At 47.8% G+C, this 26,888-nt stretch overlaps 1 protein-coding gene and 1 long non-coding RNA gene across 3 annotated transcripts in view; one reads left to right on the top strand and one right to left on the bottom strand.

Moving 5' to 3' along the window:
* Positions 1-539: 539 nt before the first annotated feature.
* Positions 540-6,246, bottom strand: LOC128107637 (uncharacterized). Its single transcript, XR_008217164.1, has 2 exons — positions 3,728-6,246; positions 540-2,124 (listed from the first exon to the last, which is right to left on the bottom strand). It is a non-coding gene; the product is annotated as an uncharacterized LOC128107637 (long non-coding RNA).
* An 814-nt stretch (positions 6,247-7,060) lies between these two features.
* Positions 7,061-26,888, top strand: part of Cacna2d3 (calcium voltage-gated channel auxiliary subunit alpha2delta 3) — an 844,638-nt gene continuing 824,810 nt past the window's right edge. For both annotated transcript variants that reach the window (XM_052733778.1, XM_052733779.1), the window contains exons 1-2: positions 7,061-7,265; positions 7,928-8,009. In XM_052733778.1, coding sequence (XP_052589738.1) covers positions 7,144-7,265; positions 7,928-8,009 — 204 coding nt within the window. In that variant the 5' untranslated portion in view covers positions 7,061-7,143. The remainder of the gene's footprint in view (positions 7,266-7,927; positions 8,010-26,888) is intronic.

The following is a 26,888-nucleotide window of genomic DNA, read 5'->3' on the forward strand; positions in this document are numbered from 1 at the left end:
TTTTTTTTTTTTTTTTTTAATAAGACCATTTAAGATTCATGTTACAGGAGGAGGTGTTTATTTTGGTGCCTGGTTCAGAGGAAACTGTCGTGGTGATGAGCTCAAGTCTCTGGTGACAGGAACATGTGACCAGCATTTGTTATGTGGCACTGGCAGGCAGAGAGCTGACAGTAGCCGCCCCCCCCCCCAAAAAACTGCTCCCCCCAGGTTCTAAAAGTTCCACAACATTCCAAAGCAGTACTGAGAACCAAGTGTGCAAATTCAAAAACCTATAGAGGGAATCTCAAACTCAAACTACAGCAGATTCAGAGACATGAAGCAAAATAGCTACACATGTTCCCATGGTTTTAACTTGACACAGAGGGGTATATGTTGTATATACTGTGTTATGACCTGCTTTTCTCCAGGCATGTTCGTCATGGACAGCTTGCCATATAGGCATATCAGTACATAGATATGTACTGCTCTTTTTCTTTAAAAAGTAAGAGTTTATCATTCGTTTATCAATGAGGTATGGAGATTGAATCCAGAGCATCATGTGTTTACCACTGAATGGTACTCCTTTATTTTATTTTGAGGCAGAGTCTCATTAAATTGCTCTAGTCCGGTCTCTTGACCCTCCTGTTTCCATCTTTGTGGGAAAACAGATCCATGTGTGTGCCCCTAGCCTGGCTGAGAGTCCCTTTTCTAAGTGGCTATATAAAATTCCATTATGTGATAAACTGTGATTAATTTTTTTAAACCAATGCCTATTTGATAGACATTCAGAAACCTTGCAATTTCTCAGAATACTTTAAAGGAAACAGATCTTAACCCAGAAAGATACTCCTGCTCCCAAAAGGCAGCTTGTCCTCTGTGGAAATCAGTGACTTTCGAGTCCTACAATTGGAAGGTGTGTGATGTGTGACTTCTTCCTTCTCTTCTCCATTCAGCCTGATGAAAAGCTGAGGAGCAGCATCAGCATATGCTCCAGCTGTTCACTCAGGGCTCCCTGTCCCACAGGAGCATCTTTTCTTGACTGGAGAGGGTGGCTGCCGAGGTGCTGCCTCACTGTGCAAGTCGGTGTGGCTGTGTGAATGAGAGGCACCTGTTCCCAGAGACAAAGGGTCAGTTGAAATCAGTATGCTGGGAGCCCCTCAACTGAATGCTAGGACACATTGCCTTTTGCAATGGCATGGTTACCATACATCCGCATGCACAGTCACACATATACACACAACATCATATTATATGCTATTACACACAATCATGTACACACCCAGTCACAGTCACAGGCACAGACTCCCACACGGAATCATTTTGTCAGTAAAGATCAGAGGCTCACTGGGTGCTTGTTCTCATGCCGGGGGAAGAGCTAGGGTGGGTAGGGAAAGGACCAGAGGACCATAAAGCCCTTAAGCTCAGTCCCTAGCCAGTTGGCTCCAATCTCAGTGGCTGGCATCCATTGGCTTGGGGGAACTGCTCCATGCCAGATGATTCCTCCAGCTTCCTTCCTCAGGGGTGGCCCTTTGCCCTTTTCCCATGACAATCTTCTCAGAGTTGGGGCAGCTGCTAAATAGAACGGCCGCATCTGTCATAAAGCAAGCTCCCGGACCACTCACTGCCATTGCCTGTGTTAGGGGCTCAAGGGCCTACTTCTTTCAGGTCAGTGGAAGGCTTAACATTGGAATGGATCATCTCATCCAGCTGAATTCAGCTCAAGGTTACCTAAATATCTGTTCCGTGCAGGAGTTTTGACACAGTGGACCTGAGGCTGTTTTCAGGTCTGTGCTTTCCTGGGGCCGTATTTTAGACACAGCCGAACTGCTCCCGAAAGCAGAATACCCCCTGTCATCATTGCAGCCTCCTCAGCATCTGTCTGCACATGGGGTTAGAAACAACACATGGACGGAAGGCAGGTTCTAAAGGTGGCCAGCAGCATTCTGCTAATAGCATAGAAGTCAGTGTTTGATGTGTGGTTTTCAACTTTAGCGACATCGTCTTTGTCTTCTTCCTCTACATCGTCCTGGAGAGTTGTGACTGAGGATCAGTTCAGGACACCAGTTTTCTGGTCCTCACCATCTTGGCAAGTCTAGTGCTGTTTTCGAGGTCCTAGGTCTTGGTGATGAAGAAGCAAGCTGCAATCTAGGAAGCATGAAAGGTATGACTTTAGGAGAAGCGAAGTCTAGCCTAACAGCGAATGTGTGTTGTCTCTCACAACACTGAACATCTTACATAGCCACTTGCAGTCACATAAGGGAGAAGATAACATATGGGGGGGAGGTGTCAATCAATCAACCAATCAATGAGCAGTGATAACTGCTAGGAAGAGAAGTGAAAGCAGCCAAGAGCTCCAAGATGTGCATACTTGTATTCTACCTGAGGCTCGTGAGGAAGCGCCCCACAATGGCTCTTTTACCGGGACTCAAGTTAGGGAGAGGCCACCTTGGACCAATCTGAAGGAAGAGGAATCTGGCAGAGGACATCGTACACGCAAAGGCCTCAGGAGAAAATAAGCTTGACTTTTTCTTGGAACTCCAACGAGCGAGGGATAAATGACTGGAGAGGAAGCGGAGTGAGGAGCCAAGGACCATGGGTGCATTTTTACTTCATGCAGAAATCATAGCAGGATTTTGGACTTGTGATCTCGTTTTTTCTTTTCTAAAGAGGTCATGTTTGTAGGTGCAAAAGGAGACGAGATCAGTTAAGAACGGGTTGCAGGAATTTAAGGAAGAAACGGTAGTGTGCTGAACCAGGTGGCAGTAGTGGGCAGAGATGGCTGGCTTCTGTGCGCATGTGTGCAGGAGTGATGGGGAAGCAGGGACTGGGCTTCAGCTGGGGGACCAGTGTCATTGGCCAGTGAGGCAGAGTGAGAGCTGAAGCAGCGCCTGGGTGTGAAAAGGCTGTCCGCATCTTCAGGAGGAAGTAGTAGGGGGCTTTCGTGGACATTGTTGGAGAGAATAAAGATTTATTTATTACATGTCTGTGTGTATGTCTCTCTCTGTGTACCACAGGATATACCCGGAGGTTAAAGGATAACTTTCAAGAGCTGGTTCTTTTTCCTTCTACTATGTGAGTTCCAGGGATTGAACTCAGGTTGTCAGGGTTGGTGCTAAGTGTCTTCACCTGCTGGGCCATCTTGAGGGCCCAGGATTTTAAGTCTTTCACAATTAGCAAGTGTAAGATCAAGTCCCAGAAGAGGAAATGCTGGGTCGGAAGTTCACTAAAGCACTTGATGTTTTGTCCCTTCAAATGGTTTGCATCTACATTAGCACCCCCACAGCCTCATAGCTGGTAATCCTGGTATCCTTTTCCAGCCTACAAAGGCAAGGCTTTACTCAACTAGACACAATACCCTACCCTTACCATCCTGGCTTGAAATTCTCACTATGCCCTGCTTTAAGTCAGATTTTTCTTCAAACAAACAAACAAACAACAACAACAAAACCCAATGATGCTTGAACTGATAATATTGAAAAAGTTAATTAAAAACAATTTGTTATTATAGTAAAAATAAGAGTCATTTCACAGTGTGGAAAGCTTGGGCAAGATTAGATGCAAGATATAATGGCCATTCCATGTTTGTATCTCTGTGCACTAACCACAAATGCCAAACGCAAACTTGCCCAGGTGGGCTGTGATAGTGATTCAGAATGAGGAAGTTTGGTTGCTGTTGAGGAAGTGTTTTTTTTTTTTTGTTGTTGTTGTTTTTGTTTTAATGAGAAAAAACATACAGAAATCCACTCACCAAACCAAACAAAAATCTTTTGGTACGGAACGGAATCACCTTCCTTCAGTTACGCAGCAGCTGCATTCAGTTTATAAAAGCCATGCAAAGCTCCTTTATGTTTATATATTAATATATGAAATGGATTTTAAGTTCTGCATTCTGGTAGTTCTAAGTGTGATTCTTTTCTTCCTTGAATGTCCAGTGGGACATCTGCAAATCCTTATGGGACAGGACAACTTTTGTGTGACTGTTCAGTTTCCACTTACTAAATGCCCCCCCCAAGGTACTATGGCAAACATAGGAGTCTTATTTGCTCAAAAGCTCAGGGGGTGGGGTAGGGTGGGACAGTGTAAGCTCGCCTCTAAAAAATTGCTTCTCTGGGATCTCTCTGGATTGGAAGCACGCGAGCATTTGAAATCATCTACTTTGGGCTCAGGTTTCACTGCTGGTACCATCTTCCCAGTAGCTCATGGTTTCAGGACACAGTGCAAGCTCCGCCGCAGGCGAGACTGGTGTTCTGATCAGCAAGTGGCAGTCTCATTTGGCTGGACTCCGCTACAGCTGAAAGCTGTGTGTGTCGAAGTGTCTGCTTCTGGGTGTAAACAGCAGGATCCAAATCCTCCATGTTGCTTTTAACACAGTGGAAGGTGCTGTGGCTGTTCAGACCACCCTGGTCTGAAGCCAGGTGGCCTTCTTTGACTGGCTGTGGTCTTTGGACCAGTCACTAAGCCCTTCTGGGCCTCATTATGCCCCTCTGTTAAATAAGAGTACACACCTAGATCCCTTTCTTCACTGAATGTTATGATGAAAAGGGATAGAATACTTGAGTGGCAGGTTCCCAAATTCTCACAATGCTTTGAGCTCTGGGTAAATTAAAAGAGCCATTTAAATCATTTTTGAGCTAGTAAGAAATACTTAGTGTATCCATCTTAAATGTAAGCATACCATGTTCTGCCTAAGATTGTTTTGTTTAATAGTTACTAATTCTCAAAATCCTTGCCATGGGTTAAGACTCTCTCACTTCGGTAAAACAACCATGGAGTTTATCCATGCCAGGTGGCAGTTCATAAAGACTGACTCACCAAACATGGTCATGACCTTGGTGCCCTCAGGTGGCTGCAGCTAATGGCACAAGATAATCAGGGCATAACATGTACCTTTTCTTCACATGTACTATTGTTGATCCTCTGTCAAAATGTATAATTGTATATTTCTCATTATTGCTTTTGGAGAAAGGCCTGGTCCTTCTGGGTGTATAAATCCCAGGAGGGCAGGTTGCCTGAAGGATTCACCCCACTTCCCCCCGCATGTCCTACTGTGTCCATCTTGTCCAAGATGCTTCGCCATTACTGACTGGATAAATGAGTGTAGGAAAGGCTGTTAGCATACAGACACCATAGAGGGGATGATGAAGCTTTATGAATCAGGGCTAGTATGTACCCACGCATTCATTCACTCAAGCATCTATTTAGAAAACTATTGCATTCTGGCAAGAAAATTAATTTTCTCTCAGCCCCCAGTCCGAGTGTCAAAGCTCATACAGAGACCACTTGCCCTGGGGTCAGGCTGTGCTTGCTTCTGTTTGGGAAAGGCTGGCACGTTTTCATAGGCGGGAGGTGTGCACAGAAGCGGAGAACTCATTATAACCAGTTAGTCATCCGTAGAGACACTACCCGTGGGCAGGGTGCACTTGGCGCTCTCCTGGTGGGCCTGCTCCGGAGGCGGCTTCCCTGGGTAGGTGTATGACTGGCTTTTACGCCCATCCGGGCTAGGGTCAGCCGGTACGCGGAAAAAGGCCCGGTAAGAGCCCCTCACAGCCAACTCAGGAATCCAAACACTCGCTGCCAAGATAACTTTTCTGGAGACTGCTGTGCAGGAGAGCCGGGCTGGATCCTAGCCCGATACCACCCAGTGGAAGCCAGAGCCCACCTTTTCTCAGTTCCCTGCAAACCCAGGGGTGCAGGATGACAGGAAAAAAAACGTATGACGTCCCGGAGGCGGAAAAACAAGCACATAAGGAGAACCCAGGCGTCAGGAGCGCTAGGAGACTAGGCGAGGTCAGGAGCTCACTGCTGGCCCCGGTCACCCGAGTTGCGCTCCGCCAGGCGAGGATGACTCAGCCTCACTCGGGTCTTTACCGCCAGCCCGCGCGAGGGCTCCACAAAGTTCCTAGCCACACCCTAGAGCTTGTATAAGGAAGGGGGACAAGGCTTTTCCAAGGGTGGGGGCCGCGGCGAAAGCGGCTTCCTGGGGCTTCCCTTGTGGGCATCCAGAATGCGCTTTGCCTGCGCTGAGCTGCCTCCACCCTGGCTGGGGCTGGTGTGGGGAGCCTCCGGGCTCGGAGCAGTCTTTTTCCCTGCAGAATGAAGGGTGTTTACGGGTCAGGATGGACTCGGCGCTGTTTCCTTCCTCTCCCGCCCCGACACCCCTGCCCCTGGGTGCACCGCCTAGCACTGCGGACCCCGGGCCCGTGGTCCCGAGCGCCAGAGGTGACTGTGCGGCCACTGGATGGATGCCTAAGCCCAGCACTCCCTAGCCTAGCAGCGACTGCAGCGCCACCCTCCGCGCTTTCCACAAGTCACCGCGGCCCTGGAGCACTGGACGGGCCGCCACGCCGCGGTGCACTCCCCAGACCCCGAACCCCGTGTCCCATCCCCAGCCTGCTCCTCCGCAGTCCTAGCGGGTCCGCCGCCGCCGCTGCCAGCCGTCCCCTTCCTGACTTCTGCCTCTTCCCCGGGAAATCGCGAGGGGCGTGGGGAGGGGGTCGCGCCACCTCTAGGCTCCGCAGCTTCCCACCCGGTCGCCCCCGACCCTCCCGGGAGGCTCTCGACCGAGGCAACCACTGGCCAAGTGTGGAGGACCAGGGTCCTCGGCCTCGCTCCCGAGCCCCCATCCTCCATCCACTCCAGTCGCCAAGGCCTGGGGACCGCCCGGGGCCACCCCGGAGCCGCGCCGGGGGCGGCGGACTGCAGAGTTGTAAAGAACTCAGCGGCTGCAGTGGGCCGGGCCGGGCAAGGCTGGAGCCGCGGCGGCCAAGGACACCCGAGTTTGCGAGTCTCCGCCCGCCAGGTGCCTCCCGCCCTCCCGCCGCGGCTCGCCGGACTCCCCGGGGCCGCCGAGGCGGGGCCGGGCAGCCGCCGCGGCAAGAGGCGCGTCTCGCTCCCTCCTCCCGCGCCTGCCTCCTCCCCAGCGCTCCCTCCCGCCTCCTCCCCGCCTTCCTCCCCCCCCAGGCCCCCCCCCCCCCCCCCGCTCCTTTTTTCCCTGCTCCCCAAGTGAGCCCGGCGCGCGAGAAGCAGGCGGGGCGGCGCGCGGCGGAGCAAGCAGCCTAGCGCGCTCGCCCACCGCCCGCCCGGCGCAGCTCTCCGCGGCCGCTCTAGTCGCCGCTGCCGCCGCCGCCGCCGCCGCCGCCGCCGGCGTGTCGGAAGGAGCCCAGGATGGCCGGGCTGGGCTCGCAGCGCTGCGCGTCCCGGGGGGCCTCGGCGCTCCTAGCCGCCGCGCTCTTGTACGCCGCGCTGGGGGATGTGGTGCGCTCGGAGCAGCAGATCCCGCTCTCCGTGTAAGTGCCTAGTGCTGGGACTCCCCGGGAGGGGCTGCCGGCGCCCGAGAGACCCGGGGCGCCCAAGTTTGGGTGTCTGCAGGTGCCGCTAGGCAAGACCCGCGGCGGGTGCGGGCCTCGCCTCTTCCACCTGCCTCCCAGCATCGGCACCGAACGGCGAGACTGGGGTGGGACCTTCTCGCCCCTTCCCTGGGGTTGGAGAGTAAAACCTGGAGAGGTTCGCCTCAAGTGACAGCGCCAAGTTTAGAGCCTGTTTACCTGCTGCAACTTCGGCGGGCCAATGGTCCCCCTCTCTGTTACCTCGCCATCCCACTTTTCCGGGAAGCGGGGGATGGGTGGATTTCTTCAGAGTAGTATTTGCCAGGTGATGCTCATTTTAAGTATTTGAGCAAACCAGGTTATTGTTTCTATGAAAGCCCGTGGTCTTTTGGGAGAGCCAGGGAGACTTTCCGCATTCTGAACTCCAGTGACCCCCCGACCCCCCTCCCGCGCTGCGCTCTGCAGTTTGGTACCAGTAGTTTGTAAGAAAGTGCTTTCTCTATCTTTATTTCCGTTTTTCTTTAATGTTCTATCGTCCTGCTCCTTCATCCACAGCCCGGTGTGTGAGTGTGTGACGGTGACACGGGGTGTTACATTTCTTCCTCTGCCCTTTCTCCCTGTAGGGTGAAGCTGTGGGCCTCCGCTTTTGGTGGGGAGATAAAATCCATTGCTGCCAAGTACTCGGGTTCCCAGCTTCTGCAAAAGGTAGGTTTCTGTGGTGACAGACAGCGATGATTTTTCTAGCACAGAAAATGGAGGCAGATTTAGTTTTTCCAAACAAACGTGAGCCCAGAGCTGCATCAGTTATCAGAGTAGTCTCTGATCTCCCGTTCTTGGCATTGTACCGTGCCGTGACTTTTCCCTACCAACCGGTTATTTTTAGATGACACTTGATTCTAAACACAAAGAGAAGCAGGATACTCACTCGCACTGTCCTGGCTGGGGCTGGGAAACAGTGTGTTTGCACGGCTCTCCTCTCAGTTGACGGTATTGCTGTCTTAGTGCGAGAGCAGATGCTTCCCTGGCCAAAAGATGCTAACTTCATCCGAGGGGCAGGATCGGTGCCTGTTTTCTGAGCCTCCTCTTTGCACAGGAGTCGTGGGGTTCAGTGTATCAGGGAGATACCCGCAGCATTGTTTGTCATCCTGCAGTTGTACAATCTCATTATTCCCCAATCATCTAGACCCAGGGCTGGGGTGCATTACATCATTACAGATAAGGAGAATGAACGTGGTTATCTTTCCACTCAGCTGCACTGCTGGGTAATAAGCCGGGAGAGTGGTCCACAAACTTAAGAAATTGGTCTGCGTCCATATGATTCTGTAGTGTAATGAGAATGGAGAATTGATTATTAGGCTTTTATCAGAAGCTGCATCAGTTTTAATTCAAACGGGCAGCATTATGCTTAAAATTACATTGTGAGATATATGGCCCCCTTTCCTCCCCTCTAAGATAAAGAATGAACCGGTGGGTGGGTGGGGGTGGAGATCAGAGCGGGTGAAGAGAATTTCAAGTTAGCAAATTAAACAAGTTAATCCAGATATTCTCTTGACAATAGAAAATAAGATTGGCCTTTAGGGGACAATTCTCTGAGAATGGGTATAAACAGCTTACATTGTTAAGTTAACTTTTAAAGCATTTTAAAATGTGTTTTTTGGGCCAATGTACCATATGTGTTGTGCATGCTGCCTGGTAACCAAGTCCATATTTTATTTATGGCATTCCATTTCAGAGAGTAGCATTTTGGGGCATTATATGAAACCGTTTGTCACATGAAATTGAAATATCGTAATAAAGCATCACCCAACAATGGATGGCAAGGTATACTGGCTGGAAAAAATGCCAGACACCAGATTTCTTGAAACCATGGGGAAGATTGCTCACTTTTAGATTGGGAAGAAGTTCACTGAATTTTTAATCAGTTGATAAAACTTGATGCACTCGTCCGCCTGTATAGAAGACAGTCATTTACATACCTGTGACCCCTTGTGTTTATAGAAATGGCCTTTCCCCCGGTATTCTCTTAATTTGGTTCAGCCTTGTCTGTCCTCTGGCTTTTTGCCTGCGTGTCAGATGTTTTATGTGACAAGCTCTGGACTGTGACATAGTCTGTGTATTTTGTTTTCGCTTTGAAAAGAGTGAGCCTATTGTATAACTTTAAAGAAATATTTCTCATCTGCATGTTGTAGTTGTAGCAACTCCAAAAGAACCTCCCTTCCCCCTGCCTTTTGGGTCTTGGTTGTACTTGTATACAGGGAGCACATGAAATACATTTTCTTTTTCTTCTCTTGGAAGTTAGAAAGCACATATAGTGCTCCATCAGCCCTATTATTGGTTATTGTCTAGGAGCAAATTGGAAATGACTGAGATACTTCTCTTCCCTTCTCCTCAGCATGGTTTCTGATATTGCTCTGCTTTTGTCCCGTTTGCAGCTTGACAATTGTGTAATTATTTGTGGCCTTTCGTTGCTGTGGCCTGGCATTTTGTAACCAGTTCGAGGGGAAGGTGAAGTGATGCTTTCAGGGCCCAGGGTGGGTATCTGCTCTAGTACTGGGATTTGTAATCTTTCACCCCAGGGGGGGTGAAATACCTACAGCTTTGGGTTGCTTGGCGAGTACTTTCGTGAGTGTTCAGAGGGGTGTGTTAGATGATTTGGGAAGCATTTGGCAGAAATCTTTGAGCCATATTGATCTCCAAAATATGACTGTATTCTTGAATGTGGGGAAGAACATTGGTTTAGAGAGTCAGCATGAATGGGGAGAGAACTGAGAGGCCCAGTGTGGGAGACAGAGCATCACTTGGAAAAGCAAGGATACTGTCATCCTCTTGATTATTTTCAAAAATCTGGCCACTTGCATTAGGAATTATCTCTTTAAGTCAAAACAACATGCATCTGTCCATTACTTTCCTGTATTTTAACAATTGGGATGCTTTAAAATGAGTTAGAAAACTCAGTTGGAAAATGCATTAACACCGTGTTGAGGGAACTCACGGGTGACAGTAGCGGATTGCATAAAGACTATAATTTTACTTGTAAGGTGTGGACATTTACATTTACATTTGATTCTCAGTTAAGAAAAAATATATTGTATGCCACAATATAATATTTTTGTATTTGTGTAGTTTTCCATGTTCTGAATCGAGGTAGCATGTTCATTTTTAGAATGGAAGTTTTTCTTTCTTTCTTTTCTGATCTAGGGCCTAAACTTTCTAAAGTAATTATTGTGAATATAAATTAAGTAAGAATTGGTCATCCACTTTGAGGTGTTCAGAGACTGGGAGATCTGCCATTTTGGCAACGAGCTTTGTTAGGTCATGGGACTTGCAGCGGACTCTGAAGTAAACCCTGCACTTGCCCACCACCTCACTCAGGATCATTGTCTCCTCAGTCACTCCTGTGTTGGGTGCCCTGGCTTTCCCTGGCATAGATTAAGACACTGCAGTAGGTGGCCTGTGCAGACTTGCCCTTTTCGTTTTTTTCTTTTTGCCTTTGTTGAACATGGGAATAGCCCCCTATTCGTTTCATTTGCAGCGGACATTTTTGATCTTACAAAGCATGGTGAGCCAGACATTTTTTCTTTTTTAAGTTGTGTGTTTTCACTGTAGCGTGGAAAGTGGTGAGGTGGGAGTGAATCCCGAGGAGCTCTGTGGTTGTTAGAGGGCCTCTAAAGGCAGGTTCTGGTGTGCTCCTGTGTGCCTGTCAGCTGCCTCCTCCACTGGCAGACACAGCGGGCTTTTCCATTCTCTTCGGCTTTTAATTAACTTCCTCTTTGACATATTCATGCCAGTATTCAGCTGCCCATCTTGCTTCATTTTCCCCAGCGAATGTGCTTTGTTTGGGTTCTTTTGGGGAGGCATAGTTCCGTCACCTCTCTATTCTGGGATTCAGTGAGAAGTGTTCTAATGGGTCCGAGGACCTGGCTGTTAAACACAAAGACACCACACCTTTAACATTTGCAATAAAAGTCGTTAAATCCTCATGGGTTTCATCCCGGTCTCCTTAGGGGGATTTCCACTGAAGCTGAGTTTTTCATTCTGTTTAGACCTGCATTCAGGGGATGAATGTCCCTGGGAATAATGGGTCCTAGTGACGTTTTGCAGAATTGTGATGGTAAGCACAGGTAATATGTGCTTCTGCCCTTAGCATCAACAAAGAGGCCACAGTTACCTTGGACACCTCCTGCAGTACTTACCAGGCCATTCGATTCTTGAAATGCACAAGCAGGCTTTTGTGTTATCAACTATTTATTGAGATGGCTTTAATATATAAACTTGATGTCTCTCTCCACAGGACAGCGTCAGCAAAGTAAAAAGGCCGATTCCTCTAGCCATTTTTACAATTATGACTTTTCATCAATGTGGAAATCAATGGACTTTTAAATAATTAACAAAGAACATTGTGAATTACGAATGGGGGGGGGGGTGGTCCACAATGTGCTGTCCCGAGGAGGCACAGCCCTCCCGATCTGTTGTTCAGAATAAAGAAAAGATATACCTTTAGCTTGTTTTGCCAGTAGTTCATTCACAGCACCGCTTCAGATTAGTAGACTTTCTTCTTTTAGATTATCCTGTAAAGTCTTAGAAATGACAGTTCCGGTCTCATTCGGCCTGTCACCGGGATGCACCCTGGATAGGTGTTTGTACTCTTACTGCTCACATGGTCACTTGCTAAGTTTTGTATGAACCTCTTTGGTTTAGTGTTTTTCTTTCTTTCTGCTCCTTTTCTTAAGATTTCTTCCCCGTCAGAGATAGCCTGCTTTCTTTCTTTTACTAGGAGCTGCTGCAGCCTGTGTTACTCAAAGAGATTTGCATAGGCTTGTTAAAATTAAGGGGCTGAAAATATGAATGAAATTCTTGTTGGAGGTGAACTTCAGGTTTCCATTCTGTTGCAATTATGAGTTTTGATCCATTAGTATGACGATCTCTTTCTGGTATTAATAAATGATTACACTTATTATAATGCCAGTTTGATTTTAGGCAGACACATGAATACCAAACCAGTTATGAAACCTCTTGGGCATGGGAAAGTATGATTAGTGTCTCCAGTTTTTGATGAAGATTATCATTGTGTTGTAGGATCAACAAAAACATAAGACCCGTGAAGTCATCCTCCCCATGTACTCCCATTTTGTTCCTTCAGTTTGAAACACATAGCCATGGGAGTACAAATTTGGGATTTCAGACTTTGTTTTTGATTGATCTCCATTGGTGTATGGGGCTCCCACGTAGGCAGCCAATAAATGAGTGAGTGTGCTGAGCTTGCTAAAATGAGTGCACATCTCCTGTGAGCAGTCCTTTGTCTCAGGGTTGTCATTAATCCAGATTTGCCATCATTGAAGCCCACAAAAGGCCTTTTCTTTATCTGCACACACACGGTCTGCCAGAGTCGTCCACCTTCTGTAAGAGCAGCACCAGAGGAAACAGCTCTGGAGTCAAGACTTCAGGGTCTCTGAGGCATAGAATGTTAATGGGTGTAAGTTGCCTAAGGTGCTGTTATCTAACGTAGAGGTTTTGTTGTATCTGAGACCGTGGAAGACATTAAATGTATGCTATAAAGTGTCAGTCTGTGAATTAGCATGTGAGACTTTACCTTCGTTTAATGCCATTTTTTTAGATGACGACTTTATGGCCTATGTTTCATCTCGAATGACGGCAGTGAACTCTTGAGTACTGTCCACAGAGAGACGTTCCTGAGACCTGGCTCTGATGGCCCTGGTAGAACCTTCCATGTCCTTCCCAGTCCATTACACAGAATGTCCCCTTTCCTTCAAAGGAAGGTGACAGACAGTAAGGAAGAGGAGAAGCTGCATTCCTTGGGTGTTCCTGTGTGTTCAGCCATCAGCAGACTCTGTCTGAAGTGGATTCACACTGCCCTTTGCAAAGCAGTGGCTTGTACTTGGGCTTACCCTCAGGGTCTTGGGTGACTGTGTAGCTGATGTGTCGTGGGGTAGTCTGCATGCCAAGCTTGCAGGAATTATTGTACAAATAAACTTTGAAGAAAAAAAATAATGTTTCTAAAACATGACAGGTTTTCGTTTGCTTTGAGCAACATTTATCGGGCTATCTAAATAATCATTGCATTTGTAATTTGTATTAAATGTGTGTGTTATATAGCTTCTCGGTTACCCCAGATCAGGATTGTGATAACAAACAACTCAGAAGCCAGATTGTATGTTTGTTTCAAGGCCACATTGGAAAGGAAAGCATTATCTCTTGACAAGGAGTGAATGGATGGCCATGACTTTCCTTTTATAGACCTCAAAGCATCTATCTTGACACCTGTTATTGGAAGATGGTACCCTCTCAAGGTTAGAAGAGCTGTTATGTATGTAAATGATCTGGACTGGGAAGTTGAGCAGAGCCATAAATGCTGTGGGTTCATACCACAGACCACTGGTTATGCATTTTAGGGGGAGCAGCTGCTAGTCAATATCGGGGGTTGCAGCTGTCAGTACCATTGTACTTACTAACTTTATGCCCGTGTCTGCATCTGTGCCAACGAAGTAGATGTTGCTCAGTACAGAGCGTGTCTGGTGCTGTCTGGTGATGGAGAGGACCTCATCATCTTGGGTTGCTAGAGAGGCTCACCAAACAGAGCAAACCAGGATGCTGGTATAGAATTGAGTGACTGCTGTTCATCAGGCATGAATTTGGCCAGCATATAGAATGTTGTATGCAGCTGGAATGTAAGGAACGGCAAAGAACAGGAACAGCTACATAATTTTCAGGGCCTGTTGATCGGTCGCAAAATGCGGAAAGCAGAACGTTAAGCCAAGTCTTGGGTCCACTGGTCCATGGTTGAGCCCTCTGTGGGACAAGATGTCTTCATTTCAGCTTGCTGGTTTTCCTCCCAGACTTCTCACCCTTGGTCTCACTTCTTATGAGACTTCCTTTGCCCATCCTTGTTCCCTTGGCTTGGAACATTTGCAGAGATACACGGCCCTAGAGATGTGCTGTTAAAAGAAAGGTCACTAGCCTAGGGGTTTTTGTCTGCTTATCTTCTCTGCCATTTCCTGAATAGCCTTGGGCTAGTCACTTAATCTAATAGTAGAAGCAGGGAGCATCCACTCTGCAGTCTGTCTATTCCAGCTGCTGTAGTAATCACTTTAGGGTCATTTCATTAAGTCCTTGCATAAGTGGTGTATAGCACTGGGGAGGCAGAGGCAGGAGGATTGTGAGTTTGAGGCCAGTCTGGCTTCTATAACAATTCCCCTGTCTTAAAAACATCAGCAAGAGACCTCTCATTAAGCTAATAGGGCAGGGATTACTGTTCAGCCCGTTCACAGATCACCAGCCGAGGCTTGCAAAAGTTAAGCAGCCTCTCCAAGTGGCTGGGCTAGGCTTCTGGAGTCTGCACATCTGGCCACATACTTTATGTGATCTTTTAAAACCCAAGTTGCTCTTTGGAAAAAAAAAGTTAATAATACCTGATTTTCTTTAGCATGGGGTGCTTGGGAGATGAAACGAGGTAGCAGCTTGGAAATTACTTCAGAAATAATTAAAGCCGGGATAACGGCTGGGAGGAGAGTCTTGGAGTCGTAAGAACTTAGATTTGAGTTCCTTATCTCCATTTCCTTTCTGGGTCACCTTGTGGTTTAACATTTTGGAACTTGTACCTTTAAATGGGAAAGGAGACCAACACAGTCCATGGAATAAAGTGTGCAAAGTCCTTAGCACAATGCCTGGCACATTCAAAGCTCCTGGCAATGACTCCTTCTGGGCATTATGGGTGGCATCATGCAAATGCAAGCTCTGTAGGTCATCTTTGCTAAGCCCAGTGGGGCCTGGTTCCCTAAATACCTGTGGATTCAGGAGTGAATAGTAAATAAGGACCTTGAAGGAAGGCAATCCGCCTGGTAGCTGACAGGGAACCAAGCGCCATAGAGCAGAGGACGTAGCTACTACAGGATAGCTCCTGTCAAGATGAATGTCATATTGGTGTAGCAAGGCTAGCTCCCTTCTTCCTAGACAGGAGAAGGTGTCCATAGCAGCCTGTCAGCCATGGTCTGTCTGCTGCCTTCCTTGCCTCGTTTCCTGGGCAGTGGGTCAGGCCGAGAAAGTGGCTGCTTGTACTCTACAGTCTTCCACAGGAGAGGCTCCTAAGTCACAGGAGGACCCATCGCATCAGCCATTTACCTTGCTAAGGTGTGTGTGCAGCAGCCACGGTGACTACCTCTTAACTCTAGTGTCCCCTTGGACAGCAGCATACCAGACGCTTCCTGCTGGGACGATGCTTCCCGCTGGCCTTTGGAAAGTTCAGACTTCTCCCAGGGGCTTACGGAACGGGGCTGGACACCAACAGGAGGTGGGTGTGGAGAGGTGAAGCAGCATGTGAGGCTAGCCATCTGTCACCCCCACAGGAGGCCAGGGCACCTGGTGTTCCTTGGCTCTGCCCGCTGGCCCTGTCCTCTCCAGAGCTTGCTTGGCAGCCTTGCTGTCGTGTTTTGGCCTTGAGCATCTGCGGTCCTGTGCTGTGTCCTTAAAGAGGTTGAATGAGTATAACTTGCCACCCCACTGGTTACCAGGGCCTTGAAGTCTTGGAGGTGGGGTTTGCTATAGTAACTGAATATCTTTTAAAACCGCTTAGGCATGGAGCTATTATTGTAGGCAGCCGTGGAAGTCAGTGAAGAGTCAGTCGTGAAAGTAAAATCTCCTTCATTCGGGCCAACTGGCAGAAAGTGCTCAAGAGCCATTTGTTTTCATGAATGTCACAGAGCGGTAGAGTCCGACTGGCCCCCAGACTTCCGGAAATCCACCAAGGTCGTAATCAGCTCAGGTGTATAAGAATATGCTCATGGGGGTGGAGAGGAAGAAAATGGGCTCCTTCATTTTCTTTGGGTGTTTGGTGTGAGCTGAGAACTTCCTGCTGGAGTAGCTGGTGTCCATTTGTCTCCCACACAGAGGTGACCCATATTATCTGCCTCAGGAGGCGAAGCCGGGTGTTTGGGTCCTCAGGTCTCTGTCCTCCTTTGTAGTAGGTCTGCCTAGGTTGCCCATCCCACCCGAGCACAGCTGGGGTCAAATCTGTGGGGGTCACAGAGGCCCCGGGAAAGCTTGTGGACTGCAACTGTTCTTGCTGTTTATACCCCCTCAGATTCTCAGTCTTCAGCAGGAGCTGCCAAAACATGCTCGCTTACAAGTTTTGATGGTGGTGGGGCCCCCATGATGAAGTCAAGCGGTTTGGACTGGTGCCATACCAGATGTGAGTGATTGCTGAGGGACAGTAGCAGAGCTGAGTGATAGGATGGTGGCTGCCAAGGGTGACATGCACGTAGGTTGCTCTAGCACCATCTTGGTATAGGAGATGGGGTGGCAGGAGAAAGGTAGGTGACCTTGTAAAACCTCGGAGAAACAGCTACAACTGGAAGATTCCACTCTTCAAAACCCAGGGGGCATTTTCCCTTCCTGTTGTCACTGAAAACTCAGACCAGCCCTTCATCTCTGCTCAACCCTCCATGTTTGTCCCGTGTGTGTGGTTTAGTTTCCTAAACCACTGGGGGCGTGTTTTCAAAAGGAGTGAAGGGAATAATTGGCTTATGGAACACTCAAGTCTGGATTCAAATCTGGACCCGCCCATGCTCATGACATGACTTTGAATTTCATTCATATCTCCCCCCCGCCCCCCACCCCGCTTTCTTCCTCTTCTCCTCTCCTTCCCCACTCTTCCCTTTCAAAATATTTTTTGGTTTTTTGAGACATGGTCTCACGGCAGCCCAGGCTGGCCTGGAATTTCTCTTTCCCCAGCATCCCGAGTGCTGGAATTACAGGTGTGTGTGCCACCACACCGAGATTCTTCTTAATTTTCTGACGGTTACCAATGCTTGGCTCTCAAGAGGGGACCAAGTAATTGTATCTGGATTTAGATTCTCACGTAGTAAGCTAAGGACCACTGAGGAGGTTGGTTTGTTTGTTCGGCACTTGTTTTAGGGGTGAATTGTGCCATGCTAGCACTAATTTGCTTAGCCGAGGTCTTGATTTGCATACCATGAAACAGCATCCATGGAGGTGGAAGGTACAGTTCAGAGGCCAAGAGTGCTTGCAGAGGACTGGCGTTCAGTTCCCAGCATCCACGTCTGGTGTCGTACTGCAGCTCCCTCTCTGGGGGCTCTGATGTCCGATTCTTGCCTCCTTGGGCACCTACAAGCATGTGCTCCTACTCCAGCCCACCCCCCCCCACCCCACCCCATTTAAAAAGTGGCACAAATAATGCAGGTGTCTGTGACATCGGCCTCTGAGGATGATGGGATTGTGTGGACCCCCGCCGCGCTGCCCCCGTCCCCGCAGGCGTGGCCCAGAAAAGCCTTGGTTTTCTGGTTACTCTATCACTTGGGCTGCCTTGCTTCATTTTAGTGGAGAACAAGGGACAGACTTGAAATTATTGATGACACGAAGGCAACGTGTGTCATGCACACGAAAGGACAGAGGCATGGCTGCAAAGAGAAGCCTTTATTGTATATTCTCAGGCAGAAGTATTTTCGTCTTCATGCCCAGACTCTCCCAGTCTTGCATGGTAAAGGTGGGCGGCTGTGGAGTTCAAGTGTGTTCTTGCTGTGACACTGTGCGGTAATTCTCAAAGCAAGGTGCAAATTGAACATAGAAGGCAAGTGCCTGTGCGGTCTACAGTGCTTTTCCCGTTGTATTTTGTTGGGGCAGAGGTGGAAAAAGACCAGGAGATATGGGAAGTTGTAAATCTATTGGCTGTAGGTAGTTTTCGGCCACAAGTCATAACATACGGCTCTGCACGCTCCCTCCATGGGTTCCCATTATTGGTGAACTGTCGGTTAGAACAGTCTAAATGTGCCATATGCAAATAGCTCAAAGGGCAGAGACTTTTTGTCTCTCCAGAAGTAAGTTGCAACTCCTTTGGCTTCTAGGATAGTGACGCTGAAGTTGAATATTCTTTCTTCGCTTTGGTCTGGGCCCAGGTGGGGACACTGTTGTCTTTTGGTTTCACAAAGAATTTGCATACTGATTCAGATGGCATAGTTTAAGCCAATCACTAAAAGATGACACATCCTGGTCTTCAGTGTCTGTATGTAGGTGAGTTTGATAGTTGTGTGCTCTTTTCTTTCTGTCTTTATTTATTTATTTTTTAAAGATTTATTTACTTATTATGTATACAGAAGAGGGTGCCAGATCTCATTACAGATGGTTGTGAGCCACCATGTGGTTGCTGGGAATTGAACTCAGGTCCTCTGGAAGAGCAGTCAGTGCTCTTAACCTCTGAGCCATCTCTCCAGCACCCCCTTTTTTTTTTAAAGGAATACTGGTAACTAATTAAAAACACCCGAAGTTTGCTCCCAAGTGTAAATATTGCACAATATCAAGAATCCTGGTCACCCTGAAAGAAGATGTAATCCTCTCCACAGAGTGTTCACAGCTCACTTATCTTTTGAAAATGACTGAGAATAAACATTAACCCGAACAGGAATTTCAGAGTTATGGAGCCATAGCTGGATTTTCTACTTGAGTGGCAAGCTTTGCATTTTTTTCTCTTTCTAGAAATAAATACCTTAAGACTGATAGGAAATATATAGAGACTTAGAAAGAAATCAGAGGATTGCCTTACAAATCTGCTCTTAAGAGAAGTGCTTGGTCTTGGGAACAGACATCTGTGTAGAGCTGAGACTGAGTCAGCTAGTCAGGTTGAGGTCTAGCTGGTAGTGCAGCTGAGGCTCAGGGCCCTTCAGTCAGCTGCTGAACCTCACTGTTCCTATCTAGCAAATAGACCTAGAGGTACTGGCTTCTAGGGTCGAGTTGAGAGATCTAAGTGAGATGATGCACGTAGGATGCTTGGCAATAGGTATTTCTGAGGAAGTGTTCACAAACAGTGGACCATTGTAATGCTATTTCCACCATTATTACTGTTCCCGGGGCATAGCTTTCACACACCAGGAAGTGCTGGCTGCTGAGAGGCCAGTTGATGTCCAGGTGTCAGGGGCCTTGTTTGTAGACCTTCTACAAGCTGCTTGTCATTGAACCCTACCAGGGAGTCTTAGGAGGCAGTGATAATAATGAGATGGGCACCTTATTCATAGTTTGTGCCTCGTATTTTACCTGTTTAAACATAATTATCCTTGAGGTCTAACATCATCCCTGCTAAAGATGCAGAAACAGAGACAGGACACGTAGCTGTGCTTAACAGCTAGGCTTTGGGCCTTGGTTACAGAGTCTCAACTCCAGTTCCTAGAGTAGGGTGGGGTGAGAGGGAGGCTCCGGGTATTTCCTAGGGCCAGCCATTGGTCCCCAATGGCTTTGGTCTTTGTGCATGCGTGACTCAGAAAGGTATTTGGTTACAGCTTCCTCCCAGCTCTCCATCTTTTTCATTGTCTCGCTTCTTGGCTATCTTGTCACTCACTCATGTAACAAGGCATTGGAAAGAGTCTGGAAGGGAAGGAGGGCAAGGTCCATGGACCAATACTTTTCTGTAGTTCTTCCTTTTGTTAGGATGGAAAGACGGATGTCACTTGCCTCGTGGTTTCCTCTGAGGGTCAGCCCTCCCCTCATTAGGTTTGATGTCTGAGAATCTGATTGGATGTGGCAAACTTCCCCTTTGGGTATTATCCATTGGGGGGTTGGATGGTAGCATAGAATAGCCAACGTGGGTGCTGAGGCCCTGGGACCAGACAGATCTGGCTTTGAAATCCAGCCTGACCTTTCTTAGCTTTGCACTGGGGACATAGGTTCCTTTTCTATAAAATGAAGTCACACAACAGTGGTCAGATAGAGCTGGGTGCCTGGGACGCATCTAGTCAATTTTTGCTCCTTGGCGAATGGGTTAGTGTCATTCCGGTCCCATTATTTGTCTCTATTTCCTGGGTGTTCGTTGTGTTGGGGCCTGTTTTGTTTTGTTTCTTTCTTTTCTCTCAGTGAAGCCTTCGTTTTTTTTTTCCCCCCCACAACTGACAGCCACCTTGAAGGCCGTGGCCCTTTGACCCCCAGGGTCAGTTTCATTTTGTGTGGGATGAGTCTAGCAAATTCTTCCACGCCTCTGGCCGGCCTGGGGATGTGTGATATCTGGAGGCCTCCTTGTCTACTCTGTGGGGGTAGGTGGGGAACAGTGAGCAGGAGTTTGATTCCTCCAGGGCAGTCTTGTCCTTTCTGGCCTGGAGAGGGTCCTCCTTTGGCACCTGGCACAGAACTGTCGTTGGAGCGGGACTCAGCATTTTTCCTATGGCATGCACCAGCATTCAGATAAACAAAGGAATAGCTCGCCCAGCCTCTTCCTTGTCCTTGCAGGCTAATGATGCATAGGACGCTGCTGGTCACAGGCAAAGGATGAAGGACTTCGGCCCCTTTCTCTATTTACTGTCCAGTGCCCAGTTTCTGAGCTCCAGCGTCAGACTGTTGGAGACTGTCACAAAATTTGGGGACCGATCTGGGGACAGTATCTGGCTCTGAAGCCCCGTGGGCAGGTCCTTCACCCATCGCCCTCTGAGTGCCAGCAGACACTGACGGCTGGGCAGCAGAGGCCACCATCTCCACTGGCCCCAGCCAGATGACCCCCTCCTTGCCTCTGGGGAGCATCCCTGCCCATCTGCATCAGTCCCCGTAGCTCAGGGAGTCTCTTTTGGAAGCATGCAGCCATGCTGAGGGGTCCTCGTGCCTCTGCAGCACGGGGCCTGGCAGCTGCAGCAGGAGCACCGCAGTGCCGGGCGGGTGCACGAGGAGCACCAAGCGAGACTGATGGGGCCGCAGCCGCCGCTGCCACCATCAACCTGGGGGAGGCGACTCTGCAAAGGCAATTAGGAAGCTGCTGCAGCTAATTCCATAAAGTGCTCGGATGCCACATTCCCAGTGACATTAGGGAGAAATGTGAATTTTAATTTCTCTCCCCTTCACCTTCACAGGGCAGCAAACTTCACTTGTTTTTTTTTTTTTCCTAGAAGTCCTTCCAGCTTCAACTTGTATGCAGAGCATGACCTGGATTTCTTAGGGAGGGGTTCCCTTTAATCTCTGTGTTGTCTGTTGTTTATATCAGTGACACTGGATTTCTTAGTTGTGTGTTGCAGGCTGTCTGGAGGTACATCTCTGCAGCAGACCGATCAGAGCCCCGTTTCCAGGTCCACATCGGACCACACCCAGCCAGCCAGGGCTGCTTCTAGCTCCTTTATGCAGGGAGAGAATCTTGGGAGGAAGAGCCCTGGAGCCACCTCGGGCTGTTTTTATTGGCATGTGTGTCCTGCAGGTTCAATTGTCGGTTCTTCTAGCCATTTGAGGACCCCCACTAAACGCAGACCCTCTGAAAGACTACAAGCTTAGACCTGAAGGAGGACAGGCATTCCTCTGGTGCATGGGAATTAGATGATATGGATTCGGTGGGAGACAGTTTTTCCCAGAAGAGATTTCTTTCCCGCCCATACTTCCTAAGTATCAGACCTGACCAAGCATCATGTGCAGAGGCTTTGAAGGGCGTTTACATCCAGCTTCTCTCAGACACGGCGTTTCTCTGTGGAGATCTTGATCTCTCTGCAATAGAGCACTCATGTGGCAGTGACCAGGAGGATCAGATGCCCACATTCTTCCTTCCTTGCTGTTCACTGAGAAGGAAGAGAGGAGACTTTGAAGTGGCAACCCGTGTCAGAAGCTAGCCCTCCTAGCCGTGAGTGCATAGGAGTCAGGAAAAGACCCTGAGCCTCACAGGAAACCAAGAATGGTCCAAACACAGAAGCTGAGTCCTGGCTGCCAAGCCTGCACCCTAGACCAGATGCTAGGGCACCCAGGCCACGAAGGGAAAGAAGGAAGGAAGGACTCTATGGCTCATGGGTAGGCTTTGTGAGTGCCCTGGTGGGACCTTCCAAGTACCCTGGCTGGCCTTTACTGGAAACCTGCTTCTCTTGCTTTTGCAAAAGGAGATATTTGCAACCTATGCTCAGTTAAGTCACATTTATACCAGAGTTTTGTCTGGAAAGGCTGTTGTGTTCCCTAGTGATTTCTAGCAGCCAAAGTATTTTGTCTCACTGGGTCATTAGGAGGATTTTCTGTAATAAGCGAGGTTGGGAGGAGACAGGATATTTTTCTCAAATGTTTACTCAACACTCAAAACCCATCCTGAAGCCCAAGGCCTCCACCTTCTCCTTGCTTTCAACCCATGTCCAGGTGGGCTAGACTACCATGATTTGGGCAGATCTGTAGCTGTCTTCACAGGCTCAGACACATTCATTCGCTTTTGGTAAAATGCTGGAAAAGGTTTCTTCCTTCCTGCTTCCACAAACATCCATTGAATACCCAATGAGACATGCAGAGCTGGGGTACGGTGCCAGGATCCCTCTACTGCTGGAGCCACCTTTCACGTCCTCACCCTGAATGTTTTGGTCACAGTGCACTGCTCACATTCCCCAAATGCATCTGGCCGTGTCACACCGCTGTGGCTCTGACTGTGCTGTTCCCCACTCCACTGCTGACCTTGGAGCCCCTGCCTGAGTGCTCAGCCCCATCTTGCAGGATCTGGCATTTGTGTGCAGTGTGTCATGTGGGATCTTGTTAAAAATGCGTTGTTTTAAGGTCTCACACTAAGATAGTGGGGCTTGGGGCCCAGGAATCTGCACAAAGCACCGTCTCAGGAATTTGGTAGTCCTTGGACCATGATTTGAGAAATGCTGTGTGCATTTGGGTCTGGGAAGGTTTCTGGCTTCCCCTAAAGAGAATTCCTTCCCTTCCTTTCTGGCCTGTGCCACCTTCATTTGCTGACATATCTCTGTGTGCGGAGTCTATCCTGGGCCGGAGGCTATGCCTGCTCTATTCCAGACCCAGGGAAGAACTGCAAGCTGGAGCAGGGGGGTCTGTCCTTTCTCAGAATGGCTAGCACAAATGGAGGTATCCCTCTGCAGTAGCAATGGAGACTTTGAAACAGGCCAGCCATTTCGTCTCGTAAGGCTGAAGGCAGCCAGATGCACAGCTGATTGTTGAAGCAGTTTATTTAGAAATCACTGAGTGCAGTTGAAGTAGCCACTCTCCAATTTGTGAGATGGAGAGAAATTTGTTGACCTATCACCAATGGCATTTCTTCTTCCCAAATAGGTTACAGGGACCTGTGGTTTCCAGCCCTTTAACAGAAAATTGTTTGGTGAGCATCAGTAGGAAAGGTGCCATCTGCTTCCAGTGAAAGGTCTCTCTTCCTCCTTGTGCAAGGATTGCTCCCTCAGGGGCCTGATGGTTACAGAACTGTATGTTTTCCTAAGCCAGTGCCTGTCAAACTTTTAAAACCAACCACGTGCACAGTAAGTAATGCACGTTACGTTGCTTCTCACCCAGCCTCAGAAGTGAAACTCATTCCGCCAACCATTGCTTATTGTATCTGGAATACAGTTTGCTATTTTTGTTGTTATTGTTATGAGATAGGACCTCCCTAGATAGCCTGGAACTCGCAATGCACAGCCTTCTGGGTGCAGTGATCGTCAACACTCACAGCCTTGACTGACTGCAGTCTAGTGTTGTGTTTGTGTTCTGTTCTCTTTTACTCTTTCTGACTTGACTCTGTTTTGACGCATTACAGTGTTCTACCCTTTTGCTGTCCTGACCGTCTTGAAATGTTAGCTGTGCCCAATTAATGGATTCCGTGACTCAATGTATACAGAACATCTACAGGTAACACTAGAGCAAATGTAAATGATAGGCTAGTTCACCGTGATTCTAGGACCAAAGCTGCGCTTTGTTCAACAACAACAGTGATGGGTACACTGTTGTTGTTGAACAAAGCGCAGTGACAGTTACAGTGTTCGCACTCATTTTATCATCCTGATAGTCCCATGAGGTAGGTACTCTCATGATTTTCCAGAACAACTTAAGTTCAGGGTGATCATGTGACTTATACAAAATGGTGAAGCTAGTAAGCTAAAACACTGATTCTTGAATGCAGGTCTGTATGAATGATGAGACCTCTGTAGACAGTCCCTGACCTGCCCATGGTTCAACTTGTAGTTTTTCAGCCTGGTATTATGCATTCAGTAGAAGCTGCACTAAAATTTTAATTCTCTTCGTATATGCAGTATTACACTCTTGATGCCCTCAGACAGCCATGTGATCCCGAGGACATACAATTGGCACTCTGCAGTGGTATAGCTTCTTAAACCCTGGGCTGCAATCTCACATGGGGGGGGGGAGGTAACTGAATGTGGGGGCTGGGAGAAATCTGGCAACAGTAAAAGGTTTGTGACCAAAAATAAATGTAAAACCCAACACTTAGTAAATGTGAGTTGATTTCAGTGGCACTCTCTTGTGCTGTGTCCATGGCTTCGCGTCATCCTTGGTTCCCAACACACAATGTACACTTTGTACTGGGCCTGGTACCACACCCATGGTACCAATGAATGCTGTATGAAACACCTTGGCCCAGACTGGGGTCTTGTATCACCCACTGCAGTGTTTTTACTGTACGTACCAAGTATTCTGCTCCTATAGACACTTAATGGTTTAATGTTTTCTAATCACAGTCCCCCAGTATGAAAGTATCAGAATAGTATTTCTGTTTCTTTGAATTGTATTGTGTTAGAGTGTTTGATTTTAAAAATAGCTGTTTGTGTTGTGGATGAGTTTCATTAGAAAAAAAAATTCTATGAATTTTTGGTTTGGGATTAGGGAAAAATTTCTAAAATGGTCCTAAACATACTTTTGTCATTTTAGACTATGTATTTGTGGATGTAGAGTTCTCAATGTTCATAATTATAAAATGAAAATATTGACCAATGCTGGAAAATGAGCAAGATGCTCTTTGTCCTCTATTATCAGATATTCAACCAAGATTTAATTTTTATATAAAAATAAACAAGCATTGTCTATTTTAAGTAAATGGTAAAATTTTATGTGTACCAAATAATTGGTTTAAAAGTAAATTTCTTTATGGTTTGTTCCCAGTGACTATTTGATTTGCATACCTATTTTATATACCTGGGGTGCCTTGCTCTAGAGTAGACTGTGTTACTGAGCTGTACTGTGCCACAGTGTTAGGTATACTAAATACTTGCACCTTACAACAGGTTTCTTGGGCACCACTCCATCATAAGTGGAGAAGCACCTGTATTTTTTTTTTTGTTGTTGTTGTTTTCGAGACAGGGTTTCTCTGTGTAGCTTTGCGCTGTTCCTGGATCTCGCTCTGTAGACCAGGCTGGCCTTGAACTCACAAAGATCCGCCTGCCTCTGCCTCCCGAGTGCTGGGATTAAAGGCGTGTGCCACCACCGCCCGGTGCACCTGTATTTTTAACTGTGTTGGCATTTGCTTTCCCTTGCTTGTTAGTCACCTTCGTGGGTTCAAAGTTTAACCTTGGGGCTCTGCAATGGAGATGGTATGACTGGGAATAATGGGGAAGAGTTATTAGAAGAGGGGAGGAGGAAGGGAAGAGTGGACTTTGGGAGCACAGACTGGCCAATGGTCTTTGGAACGCATAGAATGTTGCTTTGTGCTTACAGAATCCACACAGTGATTTGGCCCCTGTGTTGTACTTCCTGTTGCCTCCTCAGAGCCTCCACCACACTTGGGACTTTTGCTGTAGCTATTGGGCTGTTATTTGTTTGCACATCTTCAGTATCAGATGTCTTTCTGAAGTCAGGAAACATGCCGCCTTCTTCTCAGTGTGCCAGAATACGGCCTGAGGTAGTGCCTCGAGACAGTGATTAGGTATGGAAAAGGTCCTTCTAGTTAGCCTTACAAGGAGCCTCTAAGTTGTGTTCCAGCTTCATGCTGCATGTGAGGAAACCAGGCCAAGATCTTGAAGCTAGAGGTGAAAGGGCCTCTTGGACGGCTGCACCCTGGATGCAAATGTGATTGTTATGTTCACATTTGATTTGCTTTCCCAAAGATTAACTTTATCATCTACCCCTTCCTGAGAATCTCTCCTCTTGTCTGGCTTCTCCACCTTTTAGTTGTTTGGCATGGTGTTGCTAGATGAAATTTCCATATAGGAGAGTGCGGATCTCTGGTCTACAGTTCTGAAATTGAGGACCCGGGGTACCTTGAGGCTTTTCCTTGGGTCTCCATGTGATAGAGCTTGAAGGTTCTTCAGTGTTGAGAGCTCTGGGCTCCAGAGGGCGGGAGGTCAGACCTTGCTTTCCAGTCTGCTCATCAGGAGGTCAGTGGTCCATGCTTCATGTCACTTGATCCTAGCATTCAACCTTCCTGCTAACGGCTTTTGCCTCTCTCCCTTGTCTACACCTGGCATGTGTGGGAGGAGAGGGAGATGTGGAGCTGCTGCTGCCTCTACCTAGCTTGTAGACTGGCAGCTGACTCACCAGGGAGGCCTTAGCTGGATGGCCAAGAGGGGATTAACAGCTTCAGTATGAGGGGAGGCAGAAGTGATACTCAATTTTAGTAAAAATTTCTACATTTCTGCTAACATTCTCCCCCAGGAGTCCTTGTACCACAGCTTCGCTCTTAGAGTTGTATATGAGAATGGAATCATCTCTGAATGCAAAAGGCAGGAATAAAGGGACTAAAATATTTGACATATGATGAAGTTCTGTGATATTTTAGACAGTGAGTAAATTGGTATTTATATAACCTGGTATATTCATTTCTCCCGATCCACCCTTCCTTGAATGTTGACTTAATAACACGCTTGACTAAATGACGTTAATTGCTTTAAACTGCCA

Source organism: Peromyscus californicus, unplaced genomic scaffold (genome assembly GCF_007827085.1).
Source record: "Peromyscus californicus insignis strain IS unplaced genomic scaffold, ASM782708v3 Scaffold_12__1_contigs__length_115047231, whole genome shotgun sequence".
NCBI lineage: Eukaryota > Metazoa > Chordata > Mammalia > Rodentia > Cricetidae > Peromyscus > Peromyscus californicus.